General features: G+C 44.1%; 2 protein-coding genes and 1 long non-coding RNA gene across 44 annotated transcripts in view; 2 read left to right on the top strand and 1 right to left on the bottom strand.

The window, feature by feature from the left end:
* The window catches only part of GPR107 (G protein-coupled receptor 107), a 45,297-nt gene extending 44,078 nt beyond the window's left edge, over nucleotides 1-1,219 (bottom strand). For 5 of the 7 annotated variants that reach the window (XM_077188916.1, XM_077188917.1, XM_077188918.1 and 2 more), the window contains exons 1-2: nucleotides 1,084-1,187; nucleotides 171-367 (exon numbers count right to left, since the gene is read on the bottom strand). In XM_077188916.1, the coding sequence (XP_077045031.1) occupies nucleotides 171-266 (96 nt within the window). In that variant the 5' untranslated portion in view covers nucleotides 267-367; nucleotides 1,084-1,187. Of the gene's footprint in view, nucleotides 1-165; nucleotides 368-1,083 lie in introns of those variants that run through there. The other 2 variants (XM_054646653.2, XM_077188921.1) reach the window with 2 other exon arrangements.
* LOC143695563 (uncharacterized) lies at nucleotides 1,095-6,261 on the top strand. 2 transcript variants are annotated; one of them, XR_013184908.1, is made up of 4 exons: nucleotides 1,095-1,231; nucleotides 1,884-2,123; nucleotides 5,311-5,443; nucleotides 6,109-6,261. It is a non-coding gene; the product is annotated as an uncharacterized LOC143695563 (long non-coding RNA). The 2 variants fall into 2 exon arrangements; XR_013184909.1 differs by lacking the exons at nucleotides 5,311-5,443; nucleotides 6,109-6,261 and having other exon boundaries at nucleotides 1,884-5,247.
* A 1,208-nt stretch (nucleotides 6,262-7,469) lies between these two features.
* FNBP1 (formin binding protein 1) overlaps nucleotides 7,470-27,440 on the top strand; it is a 93,178-nt gene continuing 73,207 nt past the window's right edge. For 15 of the 35 annotated variants that reach the window (XM_077189266.1, XM_077189288.1, XM_054646521.2 and 12 more), the window contains exon 1: nucleotides 7,471-7,682. In XM_077189266.1, coding sequence (XP_077045381.1) covers nucleotides 7,659-7,682 — 24 coding nt within the window. In that variant the 5' untranslated portion in view covers nucleotides 7,471-7,658. Of the gene's footprint in view, nucleotides 7,683-27,440 lie in introns of all 35 variants that reach the window. The other 20 variants (XM_077189274.1, XM_077189270.1, XM_077189267.1 and 17 more) reach the window with 3 other exon arrangements.

The raw sequence follows: 27,440 nt of genomic DNA, 5'->3' as shown, positions 1-27,440 counted from the left end.
AGAGAGAAGCGAAAAGAAAGAAGGTTCGGGGCACGCAGCAAAACGGAGAGAGAGACGTGGGGAGACCAATCCCGGCCCGCGGGAGCTGCGCGGGGCCGGGCCGGCCTCACCGCTCCCCTCAGGGCACCCGGGGGCCGAGCCAGCGGGGCCGGGGGCGGCGCAGACCTTACTTTGAGGGTGAGGTGATGGACGCGGGCGCGGGCCGGGCCCGCGCGGAGCAGCAGCAGCAGCAGCCCCAGCACGGCCCCAGCGCCGCGGGCCGCCATCTTTGTTCCAGCGTCAGCGTCCCCCGCGCGCCACTTCCGGGTCAGGCGAGTCACGTGTCGGGCGGGGCGCGTCACGTGACCGCGGTGGGCGGGGCCGGGTCCTGTCAGGGAGTCATGGAGGGGTTGGGGATGGGGGGGGGAACCTGAGGGTTCGCACAGTGCCACCCTCTGCCCGGGCAGGGACACCTCCCGCTGTACCAGGGGGCTCCTAAACCCGTCCAACCCGGCCCGGAACGCTTCCCGGGGAGCAGCCTCGCCTTCCCTGAGCGATCTGTGCCAAAGTCTCACCGCCCTCCCAGGGAAGAATTTCCTCCCGATATTCAGCCTGAATTTTCCCTTTTTCGGTTTGAACCCGCTCCCGTTTGCCCTGTCACTACAGTTCTGCCAAGAGTCCGTCTCCGGCTTCTGTAGCCCCTTGAGATCCTGCCAGGCGCTGTGAGGTCTCCCCGCAGCCTTCTCCAGGCTGAGCACCCCCATCTCCCTCTGCCTTTCCCCATGGGTAAGGCGCTTCCCGCCCTTTTCTCTCCCCCTGAGAACCTGCTGGGCTTCCCCTGCCCACAGGCTGCTGCCCACGGTGCCCCCGAGGCTGGATCAGCCCCTCAGTGAGGACCATGGCAGCCCCCAGGCTCTGGGCTGGTCCCTCCCCAGCCCTGGGACCCCCTTGGTACAGGGGTCCCCCCTGGGTGTGGGGTCCCCCCATGGCCATGGGGCTCAGAGGGGGACAGTGGCCAAAAAGAACCCCCTGAGCCTCCCTCAGATCAGCCTCTGTGGGGTAGCACCAAAAGAAAACCCCAAAAAAGAGTGAAGCTCTTCCTACCTCAGCCCTGCAGCATCGTCCACAGGGAGATGTGGGATGGTGTTTACAGGGAGGGCTGAAGTGGTTGTTACCAGCTCAGACGTGGATCTACCAGTAAGTTCCAGCTTCTTCCTGGGAGCTATGGCAACAGCAGACGTCTGAACATCAGGTAGTCCAAACAACAGGAAAATTGCCTTTCTATTTAAAGCCAGGGTTAAAGTATTGATTTTGAATATGGCCAGAAAAATACGTGACAAACAAAGAGATTTCTGCTGCTTTACAGGATTAGTTTTGCACCTATTTAAAATATTTTGCACCTATTTAAACTAGTAGATTTGGTCACATTTACAAATAAAACAAAAAGAAGATTGGGCCTCGTTTCCATGACTTGTTGCTCAAAATGAAAATAACAGAAGAAGCAAAGTGAACATGAATAGGGGCAATTAAAATGGCTTTTTGGTTGGCACATTGCTAAAGAAAAAAAAAATTGGAAGACTATGCAATGGGAAGCCATCCATGTCAATAAATCTAATTTTTCAGTGAGGAGCCTTGTACTTTCAGCTCCTAAAACTCAGATATTCTGATTTTCCCTTTCAGTGTGTGGAGTAGCAGCTGTACAAGTTCTGTTGTCTAGAGAGAGATAAAGAACTGGACTGGACCGGACCAGGCAAAGTGAGGGTGAAGAGAGAGATAAAAATCAATGGCCTTGACTTTTATTTTATCAAGATTTTGTAGTATGTCCCATCTTTATTTAAAGAGATGATTCAGATGTTCCCGTACGTTTTTTCTCACAATTTCATTTCCTCCTTGTATATTCTTAGGTGAAAAAACAAACAGAGAAATCTCACTGAGAGCCAAAGAAACCTGGACTAGTACCAAGAAATATCTGGAAGCATGAAAAAAAATCTGTTTTTCTAGTAATGTTCTTTCTCTGGGCAGTACCTATGTGTGCCACTAGATGTCCTAGCAGCATCAGCCCTTGCACCGCACGGAGCTGCAAAACAACTTGGAAAAAACCCACGAACCTGCAAACAGCGGATGATTTATTCCAGGAAACTCCGGTTAGAGATTTTCTTGGAATTTGGCGGGGGTGGAGGAGTTGTTTTTTTTGTTTTTCGCTTTTTGGGGTTTTTTTTCGGTTTTTTGATATTTTTTTTTTAAGATTGTAATTATTATATTTCCTGTGTACTGACCACCTCGGAAATCTGCGGAGTTTTGTCTCCTGAGAAACAGCTGCAGCCGATAACAAATATCAGGGGCACTTTGTGCCGATAACAAATATCAGGGGCACTTTGACTGCTTGAGGGGTCAAAAAATTCCCCTATAATTCTGAGATTTGGTTCACCTGCAGAGTGTTTTTTAGTCTGACAATGCTTCCTTTAGAAGCTTTCTTCAGAACCACAATCATCCTTAGCCTGAGGATGATTACTAACAATCAGGGATTTTTATGCAACAGAATGGAAATTTCCTGAAGATCTTTATTTTTTTTCAATATTTCTTCACCAACTATTAGGATATTGTGGTACCTGTAAGTTCCCCAATTACCTATACAAAATGAACAAAAAAGAGAATTTATAACATGTTTATTTTCTTTGGCTATGCATTTTTCTAAGAATTTGTATGTTAAAAGATGTCTGTATTTAAATTTACATCTCTATCAAGATACAAAGCAGCTTCTGACTGTCATTAATAATCTGTAACAATAATTTTCATTGTGATGTTGATTTGTTTCATTGTAGCTGCGACACAAGATCTCTTTGCTGTTTCAATACATGCAGTTATTCTTAGCCTGGATTTTTTTAATTCCTTAATTGTAATTAAGCATATAATTAGAACTCATCACAGAATGTTTGGGGGTTTTTTAAGTGTATGGTGGAGAATTGTTGACGTTGGATGGAAGGTATCAGCAGTGTCAGAAAATCATGATGGAGGAACAGCCTGCAGGCACAGCTCAGCACAGAATGAGCCAGATTGCCATTTCATGGCAAATTTATATTTTGTGAGCCAGAGTACAGGTGTGGAGAGGGGAGGTGAGCAAGATAACACAGACCAGGGCAGGAGCCACTCAGGATCCCACAGTCCCTGGGGAAAGAGAGGAGACCCAGGGGTCAGGGCTGGAGGCAACCAAAATCCAGGTGATCTGCTGGATTCATAGCAATGAGCCAGGGGCAGGGCTGAGCTGGGAAGTCCATCTGCAGTTTGGGTGATGGGAACCAGGGTCAGTCATGGTCTGATGATGGCTGGACAGGTCCACAGGGACAGGGCGGTATAGGTGAGGTCAGATGTGAGCCAGGCTCCATAGCAACAGGATCTACAGCCAGGCACAGCCTGAGCTGGAACTGGGACCGCCTAAAACAGGGGCCAAAACAACTGGGCTTTCAGGCCAGAGCTTAAATGCAGCCCCTGGATCCAGGGCAGAGGGTGTGGGCAGAGGCCCCAGGTGAGGCTGGCCAGGGCCATTAGGGTTTATCAGGTGTTTATCTGGTTTTGATCAGGCCCCTCTGGGCTCTGCTGGGGCATTAAAGAGCACCGCGGTCCCCTGTTGTGTCTGAGTGATCTGAGTGGTGTTGTAACAGCAGAGAGGAAACAGCTGTGATGATGATGATGGCCTCTAGGAAAGGAGTGTCCCCTTCCTTTCCTGGTGCTGTTTCGGTCCCAGTGTACGAGAGGTTCCCGGCGACATCCATGTTCCTTATCTTGGACATGGATAATTCGGGTAGAATTGTAAAATCAAAGGGAAGCAGCTGTAAGGGTGGTAACTCTGGGGGGAAAGGTACATCCTCTTCCTGCTGTGTCCTGGAAGCTGGAAGTGCTTGTCCGTGCTCTGAGACTTGTGATTTTTCTTGCTTTGCATAAGTAAACAAACACAGAGTAAAAAGGTTTCGATTGAACTGCAGTTTAGGGATTTATTGTATCTACTTTACATGGTTTCTCAATCGTTTAGCAGTCAATCTGGCTGTTTTCAAGGGGGATTGGGGTTTCCTAAACAAAGTCCTGGCTTTCTAAAAATGGAATTGCTTCTAGCTGGTTTTTGGAGCTGAATCTGGGAGTGTTCTGAATCATAACAACAGGGGAGATAAACAGAGAATTTACAGGAATAGGCCCATATCTGGATAACAGATCTGCATGGTCTTGTTCTCAGCCTGGCTGAGGGAAAATTTCTACCCAGCTTCTGTTGCTCAGATATGAATTGTGCTAACTCAGTGGAGAAGTGCTAGATAATCTAACTTTTAAGCGTAATTTTGAGTTATTTTTTGGGACTGGAACCCACTGGGCTTTCCAGCATTGACTTTGGCATAAAGGGCTCTTAATGCTCCTGTCATTGCTAATTACATTATTAATTAGGGACCAGCCAAGCTGCAGGCCCTTTTGTTTTGGGTACTGCACAACTGAAAGTAATAATGTAAGTGGCAGTCCCTGCCTTGGAGAGTCTCAGGCTAAACAATTAAAGCAGTCAAAAACAGGGGAAAATCCTTTTCTTGAAACATCTGGAACTAACTTTTTTTAGTTTTTGACTTGAGCCTCTGTCCACAGAAATTTTGACAACTAGTAATAGCTTTTGGCATGGTTTATTCTAATGTACCATCAAAATACAAAACTTGTATTTCTGGCCTTTATCTCCCTGGAACCGGTGGAGCATTTCTATCTCCCAGTGTGGACAGGTTTCCCTGCCCATGCTGGTGTAACAGGTTTGCCCTGTTCCCCTCCCAGCTCTTTGTGCAAAAGGAAATTCCACACAAACTTAGCTCGGATGATACCAGTGCTGCTTTCTGCTTCTGTACATTCTTTTTCTGCAAGTATTTATAGGTTAAGCTCTGAAAAAGTGGTGATGGAAGAGTGCTGTCTGGTTTTGCAATGTGCGAAATGGTGGATGTAGGGCTAAAGATGGTGTCTGGGAGCCTGTGGAAGTACAGCCCTTGGAAGACTGTGGTTGTGCTTCAGGCAGCAGGGCAGGCTTGGATATTCAAATATGTTGGCAGTAGAAGGAAGAACTATTCTAAAATGAGCTGAACAGGGTGTCTCTTAGTTGTTATGAAGCCAGCCCTTTAAAGTAATAACTTTTAATGATGAACAAAAGCACTGCCTGTTGTGTCTCTTCAAAGACAGCTGTGTGAGGAGCTGCACTCTCCTCTCATGTTCAAATCAATGGAACTCGGATAAAAATAAATGCAATTCTGTTATTAACATTTGTCTTCATTGTTGTTCAGAATGTTGGAATTGCTTAATGTATTTTTCTTCCTCTTGTAGGGTACAGCCAAGCCTCAGTGGAAGAAGTGCATTAATGTAGGGGAGATAATGCTTCTTGTAGCAGCTGGTCAGTTTTTATCTTCTCACATCAAAAGCATCCCCACCCTTTATGAGCAGAAGCCTTTTACCTCAGGTGAATTAATATGCTTCCCTTTTTTATCCCCCCCCATGAAAATCTCTCATGAATAGATACAGCAATAAATATATTGGTTTACAGCTCTTTTTACATTTGTTGTAGCTGAAAAGCAGAAATGCAAAATGAGATTAAGTGACACAGCTCAAATAAATGACAGAGGATCGCAAACCAAATATTTTTCTGGCAAGAAAATGAAACATTTTTTGCAAGGCCTGTGTAATTGCTACAATAACCCACATTTATGCAAAGGCAGATAATTTGGTTATTTTCCTGCTTGCTTGCTGAGCATTTTGGTGACAGATGGTGGATTTAATATTCTTGGATTTGGGTTATTTTGGGGGTGAGGGGTGTATATACTGCTTAGCTGAGTTAGAAGCCAGCCCTTGCAGTGAGTTCACAGAATTAATTCAGTTGGAAAAGACCTGTGAGGTCATTGAGTCCAACCTGTGACCAATCCCCACCCTGTCAGCCAGACCATGGCATTGAGTGCCACACCCAGTTTTTTCTTGAACACCTCCAGGGATGGTGACTCCACCACCTCCCTGAGCAGCCCATGACAATATTTAATCACCCTTTCTATGAAGAAATTCCTCCTGATGTCCACACATGAGCCAGCTTCAAGGGTTCTGAGTTCTAAGGCTGTGGATTTTCTTCCTTTCTAGGGCCCTTTCCTCCTTTACAAATGACCAAAACTGGAACATTTGCTTCAAAACCAGCCTCACCTGGCTCGGGTAAGAGGCAGAGAAGGGCACCTGAAGGTGGGTGGGGCTGGAATCACCACCTGTGCACTTGGAACAGGTGAGGCACCTCAAATACTGCACTCAGTTTTGGGTCCCTCACTTGAAAAAGGACATTGAGGTCCTGGAGTGTATCCAACAAACAGACTTCTAAAACTTGTGTAAGTTTTAGAAAGCACAGAATGTTACCATAGTTAGGGTTGGAAGGAACCTCTAAAGGTCATCCGGTCCAACCCCCTGCAGTAAGAAGGAACCTCTCCAACCATATCAAATTGCTCACAGCCTGTCCAACCTGGCTTTGAACGTTTCCAGGGATGGAGCATCCACCACTTCTCTGGGCAACCTGTGCCAGTGCTGGTGATTCTGGGAGCAGGCTGGGGAGATCCTCCTCCCTGGGTGTGACAGCCATTCCTTAGCGACCCCTTCTTTCAATTGACCCTGCTCCTCCACTGATGCCATTCCCCAGCGACCCCCGTTCTTCATTGATCCCCGCTGGCCCATTGACGCCTGTTCCCCATTGACCCCCTGCTCCTCCACTGACCCTGTTCCCCAGCCACCGCTGCTCCCCATTGATCCCCGCTCCCCAGCGATCCCCTCTCCTGCACTGCCGTCGTTCTCCGCTGATCCCCGTTCCCCGCTGACCCCCTTTTCCCCCTGATCCCCTTCCCCACTAATCACCCTTTTCCCTGCGGATCCCCTTTCCTTCGGGCCCCGTTCCCCACTGATTCTGCTTTTCCCCGCTCCCCACTGATCCCTCTTTTCCCCATGGTCCCGGTCCCCGCCGATCCCCGTTTTCCCCGCAGATCCCCTTTTCCCCGTTGATCCCCCTTTTCCCTTCCGATCCCCGTTGCCCTTCGACCCCCTTTCCCTGCTGATCCCATTTTCCCACAGATTCCTCTTTTCCCCGCTGATCCCCGTTCCCCTTCCCTACTGATCCCACTTTTCCCCGCCGATCCCCGTTCCCCGCCGATCCCCTTTCCCCATTGATCCCCTTTTCCCCTCCGATCCCCGTTGCCCTTCGATCCCCTTTCCCTGCTGATCCCATTTTCCCACAGATCCCTCTTTTCCCCGCTGATCCCCGTTCCCGTTCGATCCCCTTTCCCTACTGATCCCACATTTCCCCACTGATCCCCATTTCCCCCCACCGATCCCCTTTTCCCCTCCGATCCCCTTTCCCTACAGCCCCGCTCCCCTCGCGGCCGGGCCGCGCATGCGCTCTGCCGGCATGGCCGCCCCCCTCGCACCGGCGGCGGCGGCTCCGCGCCTGCGCAGCCCGGAGCTGTCAGTCGCCCCCCCCGCCCCGCGCCGCCCGGGCCATTTTGCGGCGCGATGAGGCGGGAGTGGCGGTGAGCAGCGCCCGTCCCGCCCGCTCCGCTCGCACCGCCGGGCACAGCCCTCCCGAGGGCGAGCAGGCACAGCCAGGGCACAGCGACACCGCCAGCGCCCCCCGTCCGCCCCTCAGCGCCGGCGGAGCCATGAGCTGGGGCACGGAGCTGTGGGTGAGTGCGGGCGCGGGGGGAGCGGGGCTGCGGGAGCCGCACCGGGGCATAACGGTCCGTGCCCGGGGCCGGCCAGGGGAGCCGGGTGCGCTCCGCGCCGCCGCCTCGGCGCAGCTCAGCCCGGGGGTCCCCCACGCTCCGGAAAGTTTCATGTGCAGCCTCTGCATGGAAATCCCAGCGGAGGTTCAGGAGTTTGATTTAATTTTGCCGAAGGAATTAATTTTTTTTAAGAAAAGCTCCGTAGCACGAGAACAGTGGCGGCGGCTGGGGAGCGGAGGGAGGCTCGCAGCGGAGCGTGGGGTGGGTTTTGTGTGTGGCTGCTGCGGGAGGCTCCGAGGTGGATCTATGGACAGGGGGTCCGGTTTCAGGAGAGGGAGCTGCAGGGAAGAAAAGCCAGATGATAAAATTTCCTGTCGCTGCTGTTAAGGGGCTTCTCTCCACGCTGGATCTGAAGGACGGAGATTTTTACGAGGAGAGTTTTGTGTTGTGTGTAAATAAAGCAGGTTTTAATGGTGCAGAGGGTTTCAATGTCTAAAGCTCCTTGATGCTTTTGAGGAGAGCCTGGAAAGTATAAATGCATTTGGTTTACGGTGGAACGTTAATGGAAAATATCGGGCTGTTAAAAGGAAAGAGAAGTGGGCAATAGCGATGTGAAACGGTCCCTTGCTAATGAGAAGAAATAAGGGAAGGCAGATGAAAGAGGTCTGGGAAGGCAGAAGAGCTGTTCCACATATTCAATCACAAAGAGGACATGGTGCAGCCATGTTTGATGGTGGAGCATGGAGCAAACCTGCTGGGTCTGGGAGGGCTGGTACCCGCGGACAGGAGGCTGTGGAGCGGCTCTTCCCCGAGTGGTGGGACAAGGAACATCTTGGGACAGATCTGTGCTCGGGAGGAGGGGGCGGAGGGAGATGGAAAGGGTGTTTTGAATGAAGAAGTCAAGAATAAGTGGCAGAGGGTCATCTGGATTGCAAAGCACTGCAGGATTCTCTCCTGTAGTCATGTGCTTGTAGCTGGTAACCGGCGTGAGTTGAGATGAAAACACATCTGAGCTTTTGAGCCGCCTCTTGCAGAAATGGTTATTTTAGATGTGCTAATTGCTGTCCTTTCTGGGTGCATTCCTGGCCCGCTCTGGCAGGCAGCTCAGCATCCCCTTTTGCTGTGACATTGGAGTCATGTTTTAGCCAGATCTGGTTAGACCTATGCAGTAAATTAGGGAGCAATTGCTGACTGGGAGAGGTTATTTTGGTGTGGTTTTATATGCCATAGAAAGAGAGGTGATAAATGCTGGTGAAATAGTGTAGTGATGCTACATTGATTCATCATATATATTCAGTATATAAACAGCTCTGCTGCATGGGAATGTTTCTGGGAGAACCTGCAGTTGCCTCCTTTTTCTGCATCTTGGATGCTTTGGGAGGAGACTGAAGAGTTAGCGTGGAATTAAAGTAAAAGGCATCATAATTTGACAATTTTTACACTGTAAAATAAACTCTGAATTCTCAAAAAATGAACTTTTCTTTTTTTTACTCCTAAAACTGCAAGCAATGCTGAGGTGTTCCTGAACCAGGATGGTAGTAGAGAGTAGTGCCTATAAATAGTTCTTCTTTTATGTAATATTTGTAGGGGTGTGTGCATGTGTGCAGCCATATACGTCTTCTGCAACAGTTACAAATTGCTTTTGTAACAACTTTTAATCTGATAATTTTGTTTCTGAAACTGTCCTTCAGCAGCATCAAAGTATCATTTTTTCAAGTCCTCAGTGTAGCACTCTGAGAAATGTAGTAATTTGCTGAGGACAAGGGTTGGATCAAGAGAATGAATGATTCTAGATACAAATTTGGCAGGAGTTGTTCCATTTTAATTTGGGCAGAGCTCTGAAAACACGTCGGTTTCCAGTGCTTTGGGTATTTAGGTATTTGATTTCTTACTCTGTGTTCTCCCTTTCACTGGAAAGGAAACCCCACAAACAACCTGTATTTAATATATGCCACTTTCTTTTGTTGATCATGGCATTTCTTTTTTAAACTAAATTTCCATTTACTTTAGAACTCAGTTGTCTTTATTTTTTTTTTTTAATGGGTTTTCAGGAGCAGGTGTGGTAAGCAGCTAATGCTTGTTCTACATGTGACTCATGTATATGTGACATGTGGTTTGAAGGGCTGAAAGTTGAGGCAAAAGCAAGTGGTTTTAACTGTAGTTCAGAAATTTGCGAGAAAAATCAGCAATGTTTGATCAGGCTTGACTTGCACCCTGTATTACTGATCTACCAGGCTGGGTGCATGTTCATGATTCACCCTTTAAATTTAGCAAAGAAGTAAAATCAGCTTGCTTTTTCGAGCTCATAGAATGTTAATGTTGGAGTTATGTAGAATTTCTGTTCATTCCTTGGGGGAGAAAAAGCCTGGTTGCAGAAAGCCTCATACTTCAGAAGCTATAAAATCCCTTTGGCAGTGTGTGAGTTATTCCCCAAAAAGGCTTTTAGCCTTGTGCTGTGATGTGAGTGCATCCTGTGCCTTTGGCTTGCAAATCCTATTGTTAAGTTCCTTCTGATATTTCACTTGATTCTGGACTTTGAGTAACATCTCAAGATTGTCCCTGGGAGTGTAAAATGACCCCCAGCCAGCAGAATTATCAGATGTCCTAATGCAGCGTTTATATCCTGCATGGGGTGGAGTTCTGGGGGTAATGAGCTGGGCTGGGGCCTCCCAGCAATCCGGTGTTGCAGAACAAAACCTGGAGGTCTCATGGAACCCTGCTTGCAGCTTCTGTCCATCCAAGCCCTCCAGAATTCTTCCTCTTGTACTCCAAACATTCAGGAGCTGAGGAGGAGGCAGTGGGTTAAGGAAAAAGTGCAGGCACAGCACCAAAACATTTTGGTTTTGACCTGAGTTCAAGAGTGCATGAAGGGCTGACAGGTAGGAGGGTGTAGTACATATTTATTTCACATCTGATTCTTGAAACTGGCAGTGTTTTCTAACTACTTAAGAAGTGGAAGTGATAAGTAAAGGTGATGTAGGGATGCCCAGACCCGACTTGTACCTTCAGTGCTGTGCTTTGTGGACAACAGGCTGTAAAAGCACACTGGGATCTCCTTCACCTTTTTCCTCTCTTGGCTAATGGGAAAGAACATGGAGTATGGCAGCCACAGGTCTTCTGAAGGGTACTTGAGTGGGTAAAATCATGAGTGTGTGTCACACGTCCCACCAGTGTCCTTTTGTGTGGTATGAAGCCCTTGAAACAAGTGGGATTACATTGCAGACTGACCTCAGCACTTCGGTGCTTGTCTTCAGGGTAGAAAAGGCTCTGGCTGGTGTATTAAACTTTCTTGAGTGTGACATTTGGTCCAGGATGTAGTTTGGGGGAGTTAAGTGTAAATTTGTGGTTAGGTAGTCCAGGAAAATTCTGCCTTTTCAGAACACTGCCACAGCACGTCAGGTTCAGGTGGCCAAGTGATGGAATGTGGAAAGTTTTATCTTTTTGTTACGAATGTTTCAGAGGTGCAGACACTGTGGGTTTGTTGCTGTGGGTTTTTTTTTTTTCCACATTCAATGTAAAATTTAAAAAAAGCCTGGGGAGGGAGGTGATTTAATCAAGTTTTTCCTTGACCTTTGTGAAAGCTGGGTGGCTGCTAACAGCTGTCACCGTCCTTTCAGCCTGTGGGAAGGTGGACATTCAGTATTTGCACGGCTCTTAATTTGCTGCTGGAATGCAAGGGGCTCTGTTGGCCAACCCCTGACGGAAGCGATACTTTGGGGACCACACCTTTTGTTTATTGGGTGTTCCAGGATGCTTTACTATGAAAACACATGGTTTGTGGATATGGGTTTTTTTTTTGTCTTTTAAAGTTCATTCCACCTAGGTGTAACTCTGAGAACTTGAAGGCCCCCTTGCTATTTGTAACTGCTAAATCGTTTCCTCTTTCAGTACTCGTGCCTCTATTTCAGCAGCAGAATTTGTGTTTAAACAGCTGTAATCTTGCATTTCTGCAATTTGCTTGAATGCAGCATTGTTCTTCAATGGTATTTGCAATGTATGGGTGTTGCATGTGGTGGTGACTCACATTTGGAAGCCATTTGGAGTACCTGGGTGATTTTTGACCTTAGTGGCATTGCCCAGGGCTGTAATGGGCACAATAGTCACATGTGATCTCCAATGAAAACCCTGTTTTCTTCGGCTTGTAAGAGCATCTGCAGGGCTGGATCTAGGTTTGATTATTGACCCTTGAGCCAACATTCAGTTTTATTGTATGCAGCCCTGTATCTGATCGCAGACAATAGAAATTGTGTCATCCCACCCATCCCATTCTCACACCTCCTACCACCCTCACCCCCCAAGCTCTTTGGGGTTGGGTGTTAAGTGTTGTTTTCCAAGACTTAAAAGAAAAGGAGATGGTGTCTGATGGGGAAAAGGACACAAGTAATTAGTCTTTCATGATTAGTAATGGGTTAATTCTGATGAGCTGGGAGTTTCCATTATGGGCCGAACTTCACAGGTGGTGGGTGAATGTTGGCCTCTTGGACAATCTTCTCCTTTGGCGATGGCAAATACTCTTCTGAAACGTCTATTTTATTCTAAATTTGCTGTGAAACTTACTTGATGACTTTCGGACAACTCCCAGAGGCAGAGCTGGGTATCCCTGACCCTTTTTTGTGTGTGAGTTTCTATGAAACTTGGTTCCTGGGTAGTAACATGCTAAAACTTTGGTATATTTCAAGGAGTCTGGAATTTCACCCACAGAAATATACTATAAAAGCACCCTAAAAGCAAATACTGTGAAAGCCTGAGGTCAGTCATGAATGCACAATATTTATAATTTTTGCTTGGTTATTCTAAAGCTCTTAGTAAAAGTTGTACAGGAGTGCTGGAGATGGGCACTTCAAAGCAAAACACACTTTTTATTAGTTCAGTAGTATTAGTTTAGTATTCTGCATAGTTATTTGGACAATTTTGAGGTAGCAAAATTGACTGCCATTAATATCCCCGTATTTCTCTCGCTGTTTTAAGTGGTCAGCCTGTACATGCAGATTAGTGAGTGAGAAGTAGTTTATAGGAGCTGAGTCATTACAGAATATCTGCATTGTGCAGCTCACAGCTTCCTTCGTGTGCATGCCCAGCTCGGGGTGGGATTCGGGGCTGCTGCAGCCTCTGTGCTCATGCATTGTGAAGTTATTGCCACCAAAGTCCTTTCCGTGAGCTCAAAAAGAGAATTTGGGACGATGTGTGGTGTGGGGGTTGCCCTGCTCGCAGGTTGGGAGGTTTTTGGGGGTGTGTGAGAGGTCCCTGCTGCACCCCTCGGCACCTGCAGGAGTGGAAAGATTCCCTTTGGGTACATGAGGAGCTGCTGGGACTTTAATGTTTGAAAGTCTGAGTAATTTCGTTTACAATTCTGACTTGCTTTAAGAAAGAGGATTTTTGTAATATTGTCAAACCACCTATTCTCGTATTTCCTACCTATTCATTAACGAGTGGGGGATTTACGGTCTTTGAGCGTGAGTCAAGACATGCAGAATTCAGTGTTTTCCCTTCCAGCCGTATTGTGGCTGCTCAAGATCCCCCGCTTCCTTGAACCATATGGGGAAGGCAGTCAAACATGAGCCGATGTTTTTCTGGTCTCTTTGCAGCTCATTAGTGTTACTCATGTTGTGAAACATTCTTTTACGGCAGAATTTCAAAAGCTGTAAAACACTCTTTTAAAGCTGAATTTCAAAAGCTGAGTTCCGCATAAAGAGTAGGAGCCACTGTTGCACCGTGACACCTTAACTTAATAACCTGCTCTACATTATTGCCTTTGATTGCTGGACAGGTAACCTGCTAATGAATTTTTGGAAATTCACTTTCATCCTGTTTGAAATACTGCTGCTGAGATTGGTTATACATTGAATCCAGTCCAGCTGTCAAAATCCAATGGTTTGTTGAGTTTCCTTAGTGTTCATGTAAATATTTTTAAATAACTTCCCCCTTCAGTATGATTGTACACTTCAGATGAAACTTCTTCCTTTCACCCCTAGAAACTCTGCTTTTCTATTTATTTTTTTTTTCCTGAAAACAGTAACCTGGTTAAATTGGTAAAACACTTGTCTCTTGGTGTATTGCAGTCTTTATCATTCTCTTCAGTCAATGGCTTTGGCTCTGAAATACAAAACAGTGAAAAAGTGGTGTGTGTATATAGATATATATTTATATACACTATGTATGTACAGGATATGGTGCTTTTAGTCTTTCTTCTCAAGCAAGTGTGGTGGGGTAGTTTGGGTCCCTTTGGAATTTAACATGATCACTCTTTGTCTGGAGGCAAATTTATTAATCTGGTCAATAATTTCTTTTGGCTCAGTTTATTAGGAATGGCTTGTTGGCATAATTAGATAAAATGTTTATTCTTGCATCTAAAAATGGAAAAAACTGTAGAAGGGCTTCTAGATTAACTCTTCTGTAAGTAAAGTGCAAGAATGAAATACTGTTTGCCTGGTGTTCATTGCTGATCACTGAAGCAGGTCATGTTGTAAACCATGTAAAGAAGCAGTTCTGTTGAGTGTTGTCCTTAATTTATTTGAAGAAGAGTCAGCCTAATTGGCAAAACAATCAAAAGAACAACAGCAATCTCCCAGATGCCCTTAGAAACCTTGTAAAGCAATAAAACTTGAAAAGGAGTCACCTGGGAATTAATGTCTGGTTTAGAAGGATGGCCCCCAATGAGCTACCAAATCACCCAGATAGTCCTTAATCCTGAGGAAATCCCAGAGTGGATTTTTCTTCTTGTTGTAGCTGTAATAATATAGATTTCTTCCATTAAATGTGTCACTTGGCCATCTCTTGTTCAGTGTTTTTCAGAGTGCTTCTGTTTGGTACCTGAAATGTTTCTGTAAATTCAAACCTTCAGTTCTGCCCCTGCAGTGGGGCTGGTGTAAGTGCTGCTGGTACCATTCATTCCCTGAAGGGGAAGGGTGGTTTGTAGTGTTTAGATTTACTCCTCTGGGAATACAGGTACGATTTCTCTCATAAATTATTCATTTTATAGTTCAAAAATTAATCTCAATGCTCTGAGTCTGTGGATGTGCAGATAAAGGAGTGCTACCTATGTGACAGAAGGATTGTCTTGCAAGGATTCTGAGCATATTCTTATTCCCAGCTGCACTCCTGGAGATTTTTCTCCAATTAACACCAAGAAATTGCTTATTTGGTGCCTTGAACAGTTTTCTCTGTCTCAGACTCAATTCTAGACTGAGCTGGCAGCACTTCTTATTGAGAATGTATTTAACATTTTTTCTTCAAATAATCTATTTTCTGCTGCCTAAATTTTTTTCCCTGTTAGGGTGCTCAGGCTGCAGTTTTCCTGTTTCTGTGCCTGCCTCTTGCTTTTTGTGTTTCAGAGCAGTTGGGATCATTGGGCTGTTACCAGGGCCAGTGTATTGCACATGCTGAACACGATGCCTCTTTGGTTTTTGGAAAGCTGTAGCGTTCCCATTCATTGGAGCAACGTTTGAAATTTGGCAGACAGAAGCTGTTGAACAGGGATATGCCTGCTGCTGTTGTTGAGAAAATATTCCTCATTTAGGCAAACCTGTAAGTCCTTGGAGAAATACCACCTTGCCTGTACTCAGTGAAGATGTTATTGACCAAATCTTCTTGGGTGCTTGCTGGGGTTTGGCCTTGGAGGGATTTTCGTGGGGCAAGATGAGGTGACCCAGAGAATAATTGAAGAAGGCTCAGTCTCCTTGCAGGAGAGCAGCCAGAATTCCCCTGCCATGGCTGCTGAAGGCCAGGGTGGAGCTGGGCAGCTCCTCTGCTCCCAGGCTCCTTTGTTGGCACCCAGAGGGAGAAGCTGGCTGGAGATCAGCTCTGATGGGTGGGATCTGATGGGAGAGCACCACGGGTCAGTGAGCAGGGACAGGGGGATGGAAAGCATGGCTGCACCCACTCAGGGTAAAGATCCCTCTGACCACTTTGATTCTTTGTTAACAGCAGCAAACCGGTTCTTCTGTCCTCATGGACTGGTTCTTGTTACACTCACTGAGGTGTGTGGTCAGAGGAAACCTCCTGGTTGAGGAGGCTGAATGTGGAGAAGAAGGACTGGAGATGATGCCAGGATCTAGTTACAGACAGCTGGGGGTGCTTGTCTAGGAACTGTTCCTGTGAGGGGATTGCCAGGGATGATGGAGAGGGTCATTTGAGGAGAGATAATTCAAAGTGGCAGTTCTGACAGTGAGTGAGGAAGGACTGGTAGAACGAAGGAAGCAGCAGAAATGAGCTCAGGAGGAGAAAATTAATTTAAACAAAGAAAACAAGGAACGAGTCAGTAACAAGGAAACAGCTTGGATAAAAGCACATAGAGAGAGCAGGGCTGGGCTCTGGGCAGGGTGGGTGGGATTGTGCCTTGCTCTCAGGATGTGCAATGGGATAAGTACATTAGGAATGGCAAATCAAGAGTTTGATGGGATCAGGAGAAAGTATAGTGGGTGCACAAGGGGAAGGAACAAGCAAGGAGCAAAGGATGAAGATTAGATAAGAAGTAAAACAGAAAAGGAGTGCAGAGACCTAGCAGTCCTCTTCTGGCTTTGTAGTATTGCTATTTTATGTGGCTTTTGCCATGTGCTGTTTAAGTGGAGTTGATGTACTGGTTAGAATGTGTATACATTGATTTCTGTGGTTGCATTTTGCATCTTTCCTCCCTGTGGAAGAATATTTGACAACATCCCCAAATAAAAGCATTATCCAGAATTGTGTGGACTGCTGTTTTCCATTCACTCATTCTGTGCAGAAAGCCTGAAGGAATTTTTTAGCAAATAAGTTCAAAATGTGTTTAGATAATATTTTTCACTTTGCATTATACTCTCTGAGGCAGAGAGAAATGCTTTAACACTTTTATCTTGTATTTACAAAAAGAAAAAAAAAAGATTGGCATGGAGCAGGGAGTGAATGAAAGTGTGTTTTCTCAAACAAAAGTTAAATGGGGAAGAGAAATATTTCTTGCCCTCTTGAGGGCTGTTGATCTGTCAAATGTGGCTCTTACAGGAGTGGTAGTCATTAAGAGTGTGTAACTCAGGTTTTGCTTTAGTAAAAGAAAAACTGGCAGTGGATGAACAGGGAGAGCTGTGATAGAGCACTACAGAAATATTTTTTCACCCATCCTGGCTGTCTCTCCCAAGTATAACAGCCTGAGACCCTTTTGCTCATGTGTAGTCACTGGAAAAGCCTAAAAATAAAGGGTGAGAGAAAAGGGTTCTGTGCTGGTCAAGAGCCTTTATTTGCTTACAAGTCTTTGGAGCTGTGAAACATCTGGGTTTCACAGAGGATGTTTTTGGCATGTGTTTGTCAGTTAACATTCAAAAGCTGATAAACTGCACAGCTCTGCTTCAGGTTTTGGTTTCTTTGTGCAAAACAACTCCTAAGCAAATGTTTTAGTGATGGAAATATTGGTTAGGGGTTCCTTTGCTGCTTTGCTCAAGGACACCATCATCAGCTGATCTGAGAGGCTGCTCCATCCTCCCAAAGCACTGCCAGCCCCAGGCTCAAGGCACCCATCACAGATTGTGGCTACATGCTTTACCTGAAACCCAGAATTGCACCAGGCAGCCCTTTAGGTAGTGAGAATGCATCTCACATGACATGTGTGACTGTGCCTGTCTAAATCAGTGCCCTGGGGATTTACAGCCTTATTTTTGGAAGGGGGGCTAGCTAGGCTCCAGCTCTATTTCAAGATAAAATCAAGTGTCTCTGGCTGTGTGGCTGCATGTGTCCCTCTGAGGTGCATTGGAGCAGCCCAGGAGATACCCTGGAAGGGGTAGGAGCTTGCATCCATTCCTGATATGTGTGAGCATCTCCCCACCACCCCCTCCTCTGGGTAACTGTTGGGCTGATTTTATTTTTTATTGTGGTTCCTATTCTGATTCTTGTCTGCACCATCCTTATACCTGTATTAAGTATAAAATTGCTAAAAGCTCCTGTTCCAGAGGTTCAGTATGATTGACACGAAACTGTCTCGAAATGGGAAAGCTGTAATTGTTGGAAAACTACAATTTTAGCTAGAAAATGTGCTGTTTTGAAACACATGCACCTAATTTAGGCATCATTGGAGGCTGGGTCTGCATAGTTGTCACTCTTGGAAAATACTTAGTCTTGAACAGAAAGGTATCACAGTGCCAACATTTAATGGTCGAGGGAGTGTGTTGAATTGTTCCACTAACAGAAACCTTTGCTGAGCTAAACAATACAAATATAAATATTTCACTTGGCTATTAGCAGTTGAGTTGAAGTACTGGATGGTTGGGAACAGCACGACAGAATGGTGTGCTCCATTCACACAGGGGTCACAAGACATTCTACATGATATTTATGGGTTTCATGCACACATTTATGAACATTTGTATTGACTTGAATCTGCTGGTGGCTTGGTGTAGTCTTCTGTGGTTTGCTTGTGGGTTAATCTCTGGGAACAGAAATAAATGCAATTGTGACAGAGGAATCAAAAGTCAGAATCCACACTAGGAGAGTTGAACAAGTGGAAAATGTCAAAATAATGGAAATTCAGGCCCCCTTTTTACAGTTAGAATGTAAGAATGAAGTGTTTGGGGGTTTTATTCAACATATATTGACACATGTGGTGTTTGGGAGGTGCTGGTCAGTTTGATTTCCCTCTGGGGGCAAGGCATCCATCCAACCTTCCTGGTGGGGGGTGGGATTGGTTCTTTAATCAGAACAGCAACAATCCATCCTGAAGCTTCCTCAAGGTATTAGGGCTGAATTAAACAGTCTGGGGCTGGTGTGTAAGCCCTAATGCACTTCAAGAGGCTTTTGTGGACAGGAGAGTTTTGAAAATAATCAGATGAACCCAAAAGTAACAGCAAAAAGCTACAGGCACAAATAACCCTTAAAAAGGGGAGCATGATACGTTTTCTTTGTGTGGTGCAATGCTTAATGCTCAGATTCTCTTAGGGAAGAAAAGATGCATGAACTATACAGCTCTATTCATGGCACTGCATTTAGAATTTGTTTTCTCTCCTTTGTGTATGTATTCCATAGCTGTTCCAAAAATAGATATGGTTACAAATACCAAATTAGTAGAATTAGGCATCTTAAAGCCAGGAAATACACCATTTTTAAAACAACAATCACTATAGAGGAAGTGTGGGGTCCTATGCATATTGTGTTGTGTCTTTATTTGACAAAATGTTAAGATTGTTTCCTTGTGTGCATTTGCAGGGTCCATAATCTGTGTGAATTTTGTAAGGATAAAAATGTCATGGTTGCATTCTGCTTAATTTGGAATTTTACTTTTCTTTAACTTGAAGGAGCAATGAAATCTGATCCCTGAGCTTTAGTTGGTATAGTAAGTGCTCATAAACAAGAACTAACTACAAAGTGCCAGTAGCCTTGTTAGATGTGCTCACTGATCACTATGGATGTCATTCATGTACAAAAGTACTCAAAAAATAAAAATGAGGAGCCCACATGACAGCTGTTCTGTCCTGCTCTTAGTTCTCGCTTTGTCTTGGTCCATCTCACTCACTCTCAAGCCAGGTAAGCAGTAATTTTATTTTTCCAGAATGCTGGAATCCTTTATGAGTATATCCATAAGGCCTGAGGACTTCATGAAAGCTGGAGTGTTTTAGGGTGGCTCTTTGTTAGAGAATTTGTCTGTGAATTCTGGATGTCCATGATGGAAACTGGCAGGTGCTGTCATCTTGAGCCCCTGGCTTCAGAGATGCTCTGCCCAAGTCTTCTCCCATAACATGAACTTCACTGGTCCTAGTGGTTATTGGCCCACCAGTGTAGGCCATGAATTAGCAGCCAAAAGTTTGGAGAGGTGACTTTGAACTTCAGGGTTTGTGAAAAACAAACCCTTTATTTTCCCTTCCTTGGCTGGAAGCAGTTTTGACTCAACTTTGGACCAGAGTTGTAGCTTCCAAAATCTATTTTAAGTGGAAGGCATTGTCATTGGAACAGCTGTAGAGCACTGAGTGACCTCGTTGTCCTCACTGTGGGAGGGGATGTTCTTGTCAATTTGTGAGAAATTTTCTTTCTTTCTTTCCCCGCCTTCTTTGTAAGTAGGTAAACACACATTTATTTTCCTCTTCCCCTCTGAATCAGTCTGGTTCAGAGGCCAAACTTGCTTTCCCTGCTTGGCAGATAAAGCATCTCTTAGATTCAAGTCAGTATCCTCTTTCATATTTTTTAGATGATTCAACTTCTCATCAAGCAACTGCTCTATCCCTGTGTTATAAAATGGTTGGGGAGTCATGGGATGTTCAGGGAGCTGAGCCCAGAAGCTGCAGTTGCTGTGTGAAGATCAGTAGCTCAGGCCCATGCAAGTCAAAGGTTGGACAGGAGGTTCCTGTTTGTTCTTTTAACAAAAGCATTTCTTGTGTGTTTGAGGTCTTTAATCCAACAGGCAGAGCTGCAGCCTTATAATGGATGAGATCTGGAGTAAACAAAGGGTAGATATGAGGAAGAGGGAAAGGGGAAGAAGAGGAAGGCTGAGATGTTGTTGTGCAGATGCCTTACACCTTAGTCTTGACCTCTGCTAAAGAGAAACTTTACTTTTCTAATGTTCTGCAGCAGGGCAGGTTCTTTGTTTTAATATCACTTGATTTTCCCATGTCCCCCCCCATGCATCTTGCTTCCCATGAGTAGATTATTTATTCTCAAAACCAGTTTGTTTTGCCTTTCTTGCATTACTCATAAGATTTATCTTATCTTGTACTTTAGAATTTGCAGCATTTGTTTCCAAAGTTGCTGCCTAAAGAGCAGTGTGATAACCTCTCACAGACTTGAGTGTCACAAGTGTCACGTTTAGCAAGGGTCCTGCAGGTCAGCTGAATACACCAAGTAGCAAATAATTTATTCTGGGAGACCCAGAGCACTGGAGAGAGACTTGCTGATGGTGATTTAGCAATATAATAAAACAGCAAGATATTTCAAAATTTTTAACAAGTGTTTTGAGGTGATGAGTTTTCATTTGCTCCGATGAACTGTAATATCCAAAGCTGGGCATCTCTTCCACAAAAATATGGACTTGCCCTTTAATATCTTCTGCTTTTGAGTAAATGGCTAGTACTGTCTCATTTCAGTAATAAATTATTTGGAAGTCCATCCAGCAAGACTTTTGAGGAGTGCCTCAGTGTCATTTTTAAAGTGTCAGTCCTTGTAATGCTTGGGTTTCTGCTTTTATTTAGTAAGTGCAGTGCTTAAAGCATTGTACTGTTCCAGAAGCCCCTTGCTTGTTTTTTTGTTTTTTAATTTGAATATTTGTTTGTTTCATGAATTTGGATCTGTTGGCAATATTTTTTGCTGAAGTTCCCACCCCCTGGTTCTGGGTAGGCATTGTGCAATCCAGGCACTGATGGTCCCAGTCTTGCAAATTATATGACATGAATTAAAGACAAGAAAGATTGGAAGGATGGAGCACAAGACACTCAAGGATGTGGAAATCCTCAGGCTCTCCCATCTCATGACTCCTCTTGTCTGGGGTAAAATATTGCAATTTCTCTTGTGCTCATGTTTGTTACGGAAGTTCTTCTGTATTGTGAAAATGTAACTATTGAATAGTTACTGTAGTCTGGGGCAAACCTAAAATTAATAGAGGATATCTATTTTATTGTATCTTTTGATATTGAAAAGCAATATAGCAAGCTGATAGTACAATTTATTTTAGGTATTGCAGTGTTCCCTGAATGTTATAAAAAGTATGTATGTCTGACATCCACATTTCAAAGAGTTTTTTCAATGTACTAATTAATTCTCTTGAAATAAATAGTCATGCAAAAAAATGAAATACAACATCAATATTTAATGGCATCTGCTTGAAACCCTCCCAATCTAGACTTCTGAGTTTGTGTGGGGGTGATATTCACATATCCCTGATAAAGGGAGGATGGAATGTGTGTGTTTTCTTTTCATTTGAGGAATGAATTACTCCTTAAAAATGTGACTGTGAGGTGCCCTACCATGGCCCTGTGTAAAAATAATGTAGGAATCAGTTCCATGTGTCTGTGGAGACTGTTGCACTGTGAATCCTGTGGCTGTTACCAGAAAGGGAGATTCTGTTTCCTCAAAGGAATGATCTGGTCTCCACCTTGCAGGCCTGTCCAGTTGCAGCAAGTTTGCAGAAGTTGCACTGAAAATGAGCTGCAGTTCTTCTCTTGCTGCAGGAAACTGAGCCCAAGTGCCCAACATCTTACTGTGCACATCACATTGTTTCATGTTCCTCTGCTGAGCAGCACAGCAATGAGCTGACCTAATTCATGGTTCTCTGGTGAGATGTCAGTCTGCTCTTAAGCTGTTTGCAGCACTTTTATCTGTGAGCTGCCTGTGTTTGATGGTAGTGCTGTGTTATCAGCTGCTGATGTTAAATGGAGAATCATTCTTCTTGTGAAGAAGTGAATTTGTGACAGATTTGTGAGCAATTTGTGGGCACTGTTTATGCCAGAGTTGGGGAATCCATTATTTTGTGGAAATGACAAGCATTTGTTAGACTTCCTCCTACAATAGTGTCAGAAAAGAGCAGCACTGTGCTTGCCATCCTCTTTTAATGCTTCATGGTTTGTTATTGCTGTCACAGGAAAACACAAGGAGCAGGTTGTAGTGTAAGCATTCCTTGTGTTTATTTGTTGGTGGTGTTGTGATAGCCTTCCACTTGATCTTCCAGGAACGTGGGAAGAGTGGAAATCAGGGTGACATAGCTGTAGTTTTACTCACAAAGTTCCACCCCATGTGCTCTGTGAGCAGCATACTTTGCCATTACAGAGTCCTAATAAACCAATTAATTAAGAAATATTCCTGTAACACACACTGTGCTCTCACAGTGACCCAAACTTAACCAGCAGCTCTCCATGACAAAGATTTTAATAACATTTAACCATGGTTTGTGTTAGTCCTTTGACTAAGCACATCATGATGGATGTGGTGTGGTGGTCTTGGTTTTGTTTGCCCTCAAGACACAAGAATGCTTTTTATTGCTGTCCCAGTAACCAGTCCAAAGTACAGCAAGCAGCTTTACACTTGAAAAACTGTAGCACCCTTTCAGGAAATATCTGCGGCGCCTCAGATTTTTTCAGCCTGCTCACACATTCAGAACCCCGGACAAGCAGCTTAAGATCTGAATGAGATTGTTCACCAAATGAGTTGGTGCAGCATATTAATTTGCTGCTGCTTCTAAATGCCTGCAGTGTTACAAGAGCCTGCAATGGCACTAAAATACCAGGAGCTTTGTTGGCTCTAAACTCCTTAAAAGAGAGTTTTAAATTCTTGTCTGCTTGCCGTAGCCTTACCAGCTTTATAAAGAATTTGGAGATCTGTACTTCAGAAAGGTTCTGCATCCTGGCCTTGGGAAAGTTAGTAAGAGCTTTTCCTGGTAGTATTAATTGTCTTGGAGCTTGATTGTGCTCTGTATAGCTGATTATATGAGACTCCTATTAGTGCCTTTATCTAGATGCTATTGGATATGTTTAGTGCATGGTTTTATGCATAGGATTTATGGTGCAAAAATATTTGCCTTTGCAGTTAGGTAAATGTCCTGGGGTGACTTTATGGTGCTTGTAACATAATGTGGTTTTAATGAGGCTGGATGCAGCCTCAACCTGATTTTATGTGTATTTTAAGTTACTATTTAAATGCCACAGTAGAACTGATATGACATTAAAACTTTTTTTTTTTTTTTGTCTGGTGAGACAACACACTCCTCCTCAAAACCAATATTCTCCCTGGCAGCTGGAGTGGGATATGAATTGTTGTCAACAACTACTAAAAGTTTAAAACTTTAGAAGTCAATTTTCAAGGTCTTGAAGTAGATGATTTTATTTAGAGGCTGAAACAAATATTTCAGTGAAAGCTAAAAAATCCAGTGTTCCATGCTGTCCCTTGTTTCACTGTTCCTGGATTTAGGCAAATATGTACTTCTAGAAGATGGGGTGAGCAGAGGCAAGTGGTCAGACTGGTGTGACCCAAGTGTGGTTTTTAATCTTGGCTCCAATAAACACTGCTCTAAATTGAGTAGTGATTTTCTTCACAACTTGGTCTGAAAAGTATATTAATAGGAGGCTGTTTACTTCTGGTATTGTAAAGATATTTATTTCTTCATGTGCAGTAAAAGCTTGAAATCTATATCATGGTATCATTGTTACAGCATGAGTTATAAAATATTCACATGTGTTTTTGGAACCTAAGGAAATGAGATTGTTGTCACAAGAAAACTGGATTACCCCTTTTGCTCAGCCAGACTTGCCTATCCAGCTTAGGAGCAGAATCTGCTTGCTGAGGGAAGCAGTCCTTACTTAAAGGATCAAAGGATGTTGCTCTTCGAGCTCAGGATGGCAAAATGTCATTTATTCCTAATGCTTAGATTTCCAAACCATATTGGTCAAAAGAAACTGTAATTGTTGATTTATTTCCATAAAATATTCTGACTGTTTTTCTTTGAGAGGCCGGAGGCTGTGTAGGGAGCCAGACTGAAAGGTTTGGACAGTGTGGAGCTGCCCTACTTTCTAGAAACTGTAATTTCAGGTTGTCTTGGCTGGCACAGCATGGTCAGCAGAGTGAACTTGAGCTTTGTCTGCTTGGCTGGGAGTGTGGCAGTCCTGCAGCATCCCTGTGGCACAGGCAGCAAACCACAGCGTGCTGTGGTTCCCCACAGGGCTCTGATTTCTGAGAGCTGGGCCCAGGCTGGAGCTCTTGGGGTAAAGGCAGCACTCAGCACAAGGAGGCTGCTGTTAGACTGGGGAGTCTTTGCTGCTTGCTGTAAATGCTCTCTGGTCAGGTGCTCAGGCACTGAAAATGGACGGGGGGTAGAGACAATTGTGCAATAAACTCTAGTTCTGCACGTTTCATCAGTGTCATTTATGGGGCAGGGAACTCTGATTTCTCGCCTTTTACAAGGCTGGGTGACACGTGGTCTCTTTATTCTTCTTGGGTGAGTGTTTGTTTAGTGTGATGGAGTTAAATTTACCTCTTTCTCTTTAGATTCTTGCAATTGTCATATGTACTGTGGAGAATGTCAAGCATCCCTCAGTGAGCAGCCAGAATGACTCTGTCACAATCCTGGCTGCATTGTGCTGCTCTATTGACTCTGCAAACCTGAAATGTGTGTGGGAGAACTTTCTCTTGTAGTCTAGCATGTAATTTAATTGATGTTTGTTTGGTAATTTGCCTCAGATTAAATTATTCATTGTCACCACTGAACAAATGCTTTGTATGCTTCTGTGGGTCAGCATTTTACACAATGTTTCCCCCTTCTTATTCCACCTACTTTGATGCATTCATTTCATTTTGCTGCAGTCTTAGAACTGAGAGCAGCCTCTGTTGGGAGAAAGGGGAGACCCAGTGGACTTTGAGAGGCTTTGTGCAGTGATTATTTGGTTAAGGGAAATGCGATTACTTTTCCTCAGATTTAAACTTTGATGTTACACAAGCTCACACCACAGTTAATGGGAGTTGTTACCTGAGGATAAACTTCATAGAAATGTCACAGAAGTGAGCATGTGAGAATAGGGAGATATGCTCTTTTCCTCCAAAGCATGAGAGACTGAAGTAATTGAAGAATTATTATCAATAGCAATTCATGCTTTGATGCACAGGTGGATGTTTCTGATCCTAGCAAGATGTGTCAGTGGTAGAGTTGCCACATTAGTTTTGGTCTGACCATATTTTAGCTTGGTAATTCTGTGGCTGTACAGGTGCTGTTGTCTTTTGTAGAGGAGGAGAAGCATGGCAAGGATCAGCATGAAGTCTGAATATTTAATGCAAGTGGGATCAGACTGAAACAATGTTTTTGTCAAAGTTGACATAAATGGCCTGACTCTAGAACATTGCAGAGTGCAGATGCAGCTGGGGTTAAGCTCTTCCTTGAATGTTTATCAGTGAAACACTGAGAGGACAAAGGTATTGGGTAAAAGAAATATATGTAACAGGATGTTAGAGGTCTGTCTTGGTTGCCAGTTTTACAGCTGCATGAAGGGCCAGATTTTATTGTAATAAAACTGTGTGAGAAACCCTAATAGATGGGTTTAAGGCATAGAATCTCTACAGCTTTCTTTTGGCTCTTTGATTATATTTCTGGCCTAGTTCCAGAATTTATCCATTTTTTGCCAGTGTAGCTTGACTCCACTCACAGAGTGGAGTGTATGAATAGATAATTCTGAATTATGAAATGCACTTTGAACAGAATATGTTTGTTAGCATATTTTGAAGCGGCCAGCTTTGTGGTTTGCAGACATTTTAAATGTTATACACTCTGAAATTGTTCTATCCATTGCATTAGATTCCTGAGTTGCATATATCTCTGATAATCTTCCTGTTCTGGAAACTTCACTATTTCTTGGATCAAAGTGGAAGCACCTAATCTAATTTCTGGGTTAAAAATGGAATGCAATGGCAGATAGAAATACTTCAGGCATAGCAGTAATCTTATTTGGTCTTGAGTGTGAAGTGGCTCTTGAAAAATCTAGGATTGTATTTGTCATGTCGTGGTATTTAAGGTATTAAATGCTTTTTGAACCCCATCTACAAAGAAGTTTTTCAGCAGTTTGTTCCATTTAATTTCGAAATGAGAGGAGGGAACAGTCAGTTCACATCTTCATTTTTCTTTTGAACTTGAGGAAGGGTTTGGAACACCCTGAAGTGGGAGAGCTTATTTTTTTAACCCTAGATATTGCCATTGATCCAGTGATTCCGGGGCTCAGCCTCAAGCTAAGCAGAATTAGTGATTTTTACAGCATTTTTCTTTTCTGAGTGTCTGCATAAACATCCTGGAAGGACATGGTGCCTGCACTGGGGTTTGGTCAGTTCTGGCTTCACAGCCAGGGGAGGAGGTGAAAAGGAGTACAGGCTGCTGAGTTTAGTGAATAAATACATCTTTGCATTAACCTGTGTAGGAAAGAGCTTTGCACACGTGCTCAGTTCTACACCCACCAGGGGATTTATTTAGTGGAGATTAGAAGTTTTGCTGTTGAGAATACCAGGCATACCTGACAAGACCTTTGCTAGTTTTTTTTAACTGTTATCTTTTGGGGCTCATTTTGATAGAGGGAGACCAAGGACTCTTATTTGCAAGGTGTAACAATGTCACTGATTGTTTTAAAGTGGTGATATTAAAAAAAAATAAATCAAATTAATCCCCCCAAATCCCTTTCCTAAACTCCAACTGTGTGCTCAGAGCTGAATCATATTCAAAAAGGTTTGACACTAATGAATAAATTTTGACTTTGAGGATGCATAAAACAACTTGGGTATCCTACATGATGAAAGCAGTATGGCATTGGTTTGTGGTGAAGTTGGGCAAAAAGCTAATTTACAAAAGAAAAATTCCCACAGACTACTACAGTTTGAAGTATTGTTCTTGAGGATAAGATTCTGCTGTTGTGATTCAGTATGGTTTTGGATAAGAGGGCAGAATTGTCCTTTTTGTGTGTGTTCTTTTAAATGGATCAGCAGGCCTGTTTGGCTTTCTATTGTAGTTAGCCATGCCATGCAATAAGCAGGAACACTCTATGGCTCATTTTTAATAATCAGTACACAGCTGCCCAAAGGGGAAACCGTGGGCAAGAGCTCTTGTTGATCTTTGTTTTAACAGCTGGTATTATTAAGGGAGAGCTTCACAGACTGGGAGGAAAAAAAGAGGATGAAAATCAGTCAACAGTTAATCCAAGATGTGGCCAGACAGCAAAAGATTTACTGGGAATTAGTTCTAAAATTGCATTTGTTCAAATAATTCCAGAAGAAACGAATGGGTGTGTATTAAATGGGGGAAGTGGGATGGTGCTGGGGAAC

This window comes from Agelaius phoeniceus, chromosome 21 (genome assembly GCF_051311805.1).
Source record: "Agelaius phoeniceus isolate bAgePho1 chromosome 21, bAgePho1.hap1, whole genome shotgun sequence".
In the NCBI taxonomy this organism is placed as follows: Eukaryota; Metazoa; Chordata; class Aves; order Passeriformes; family Icteridae; genus Agelaius; species Agelaius phoeniceus.
This window is presented reverse-complemented; position numbering and strand designations above follow the sequence as displayed.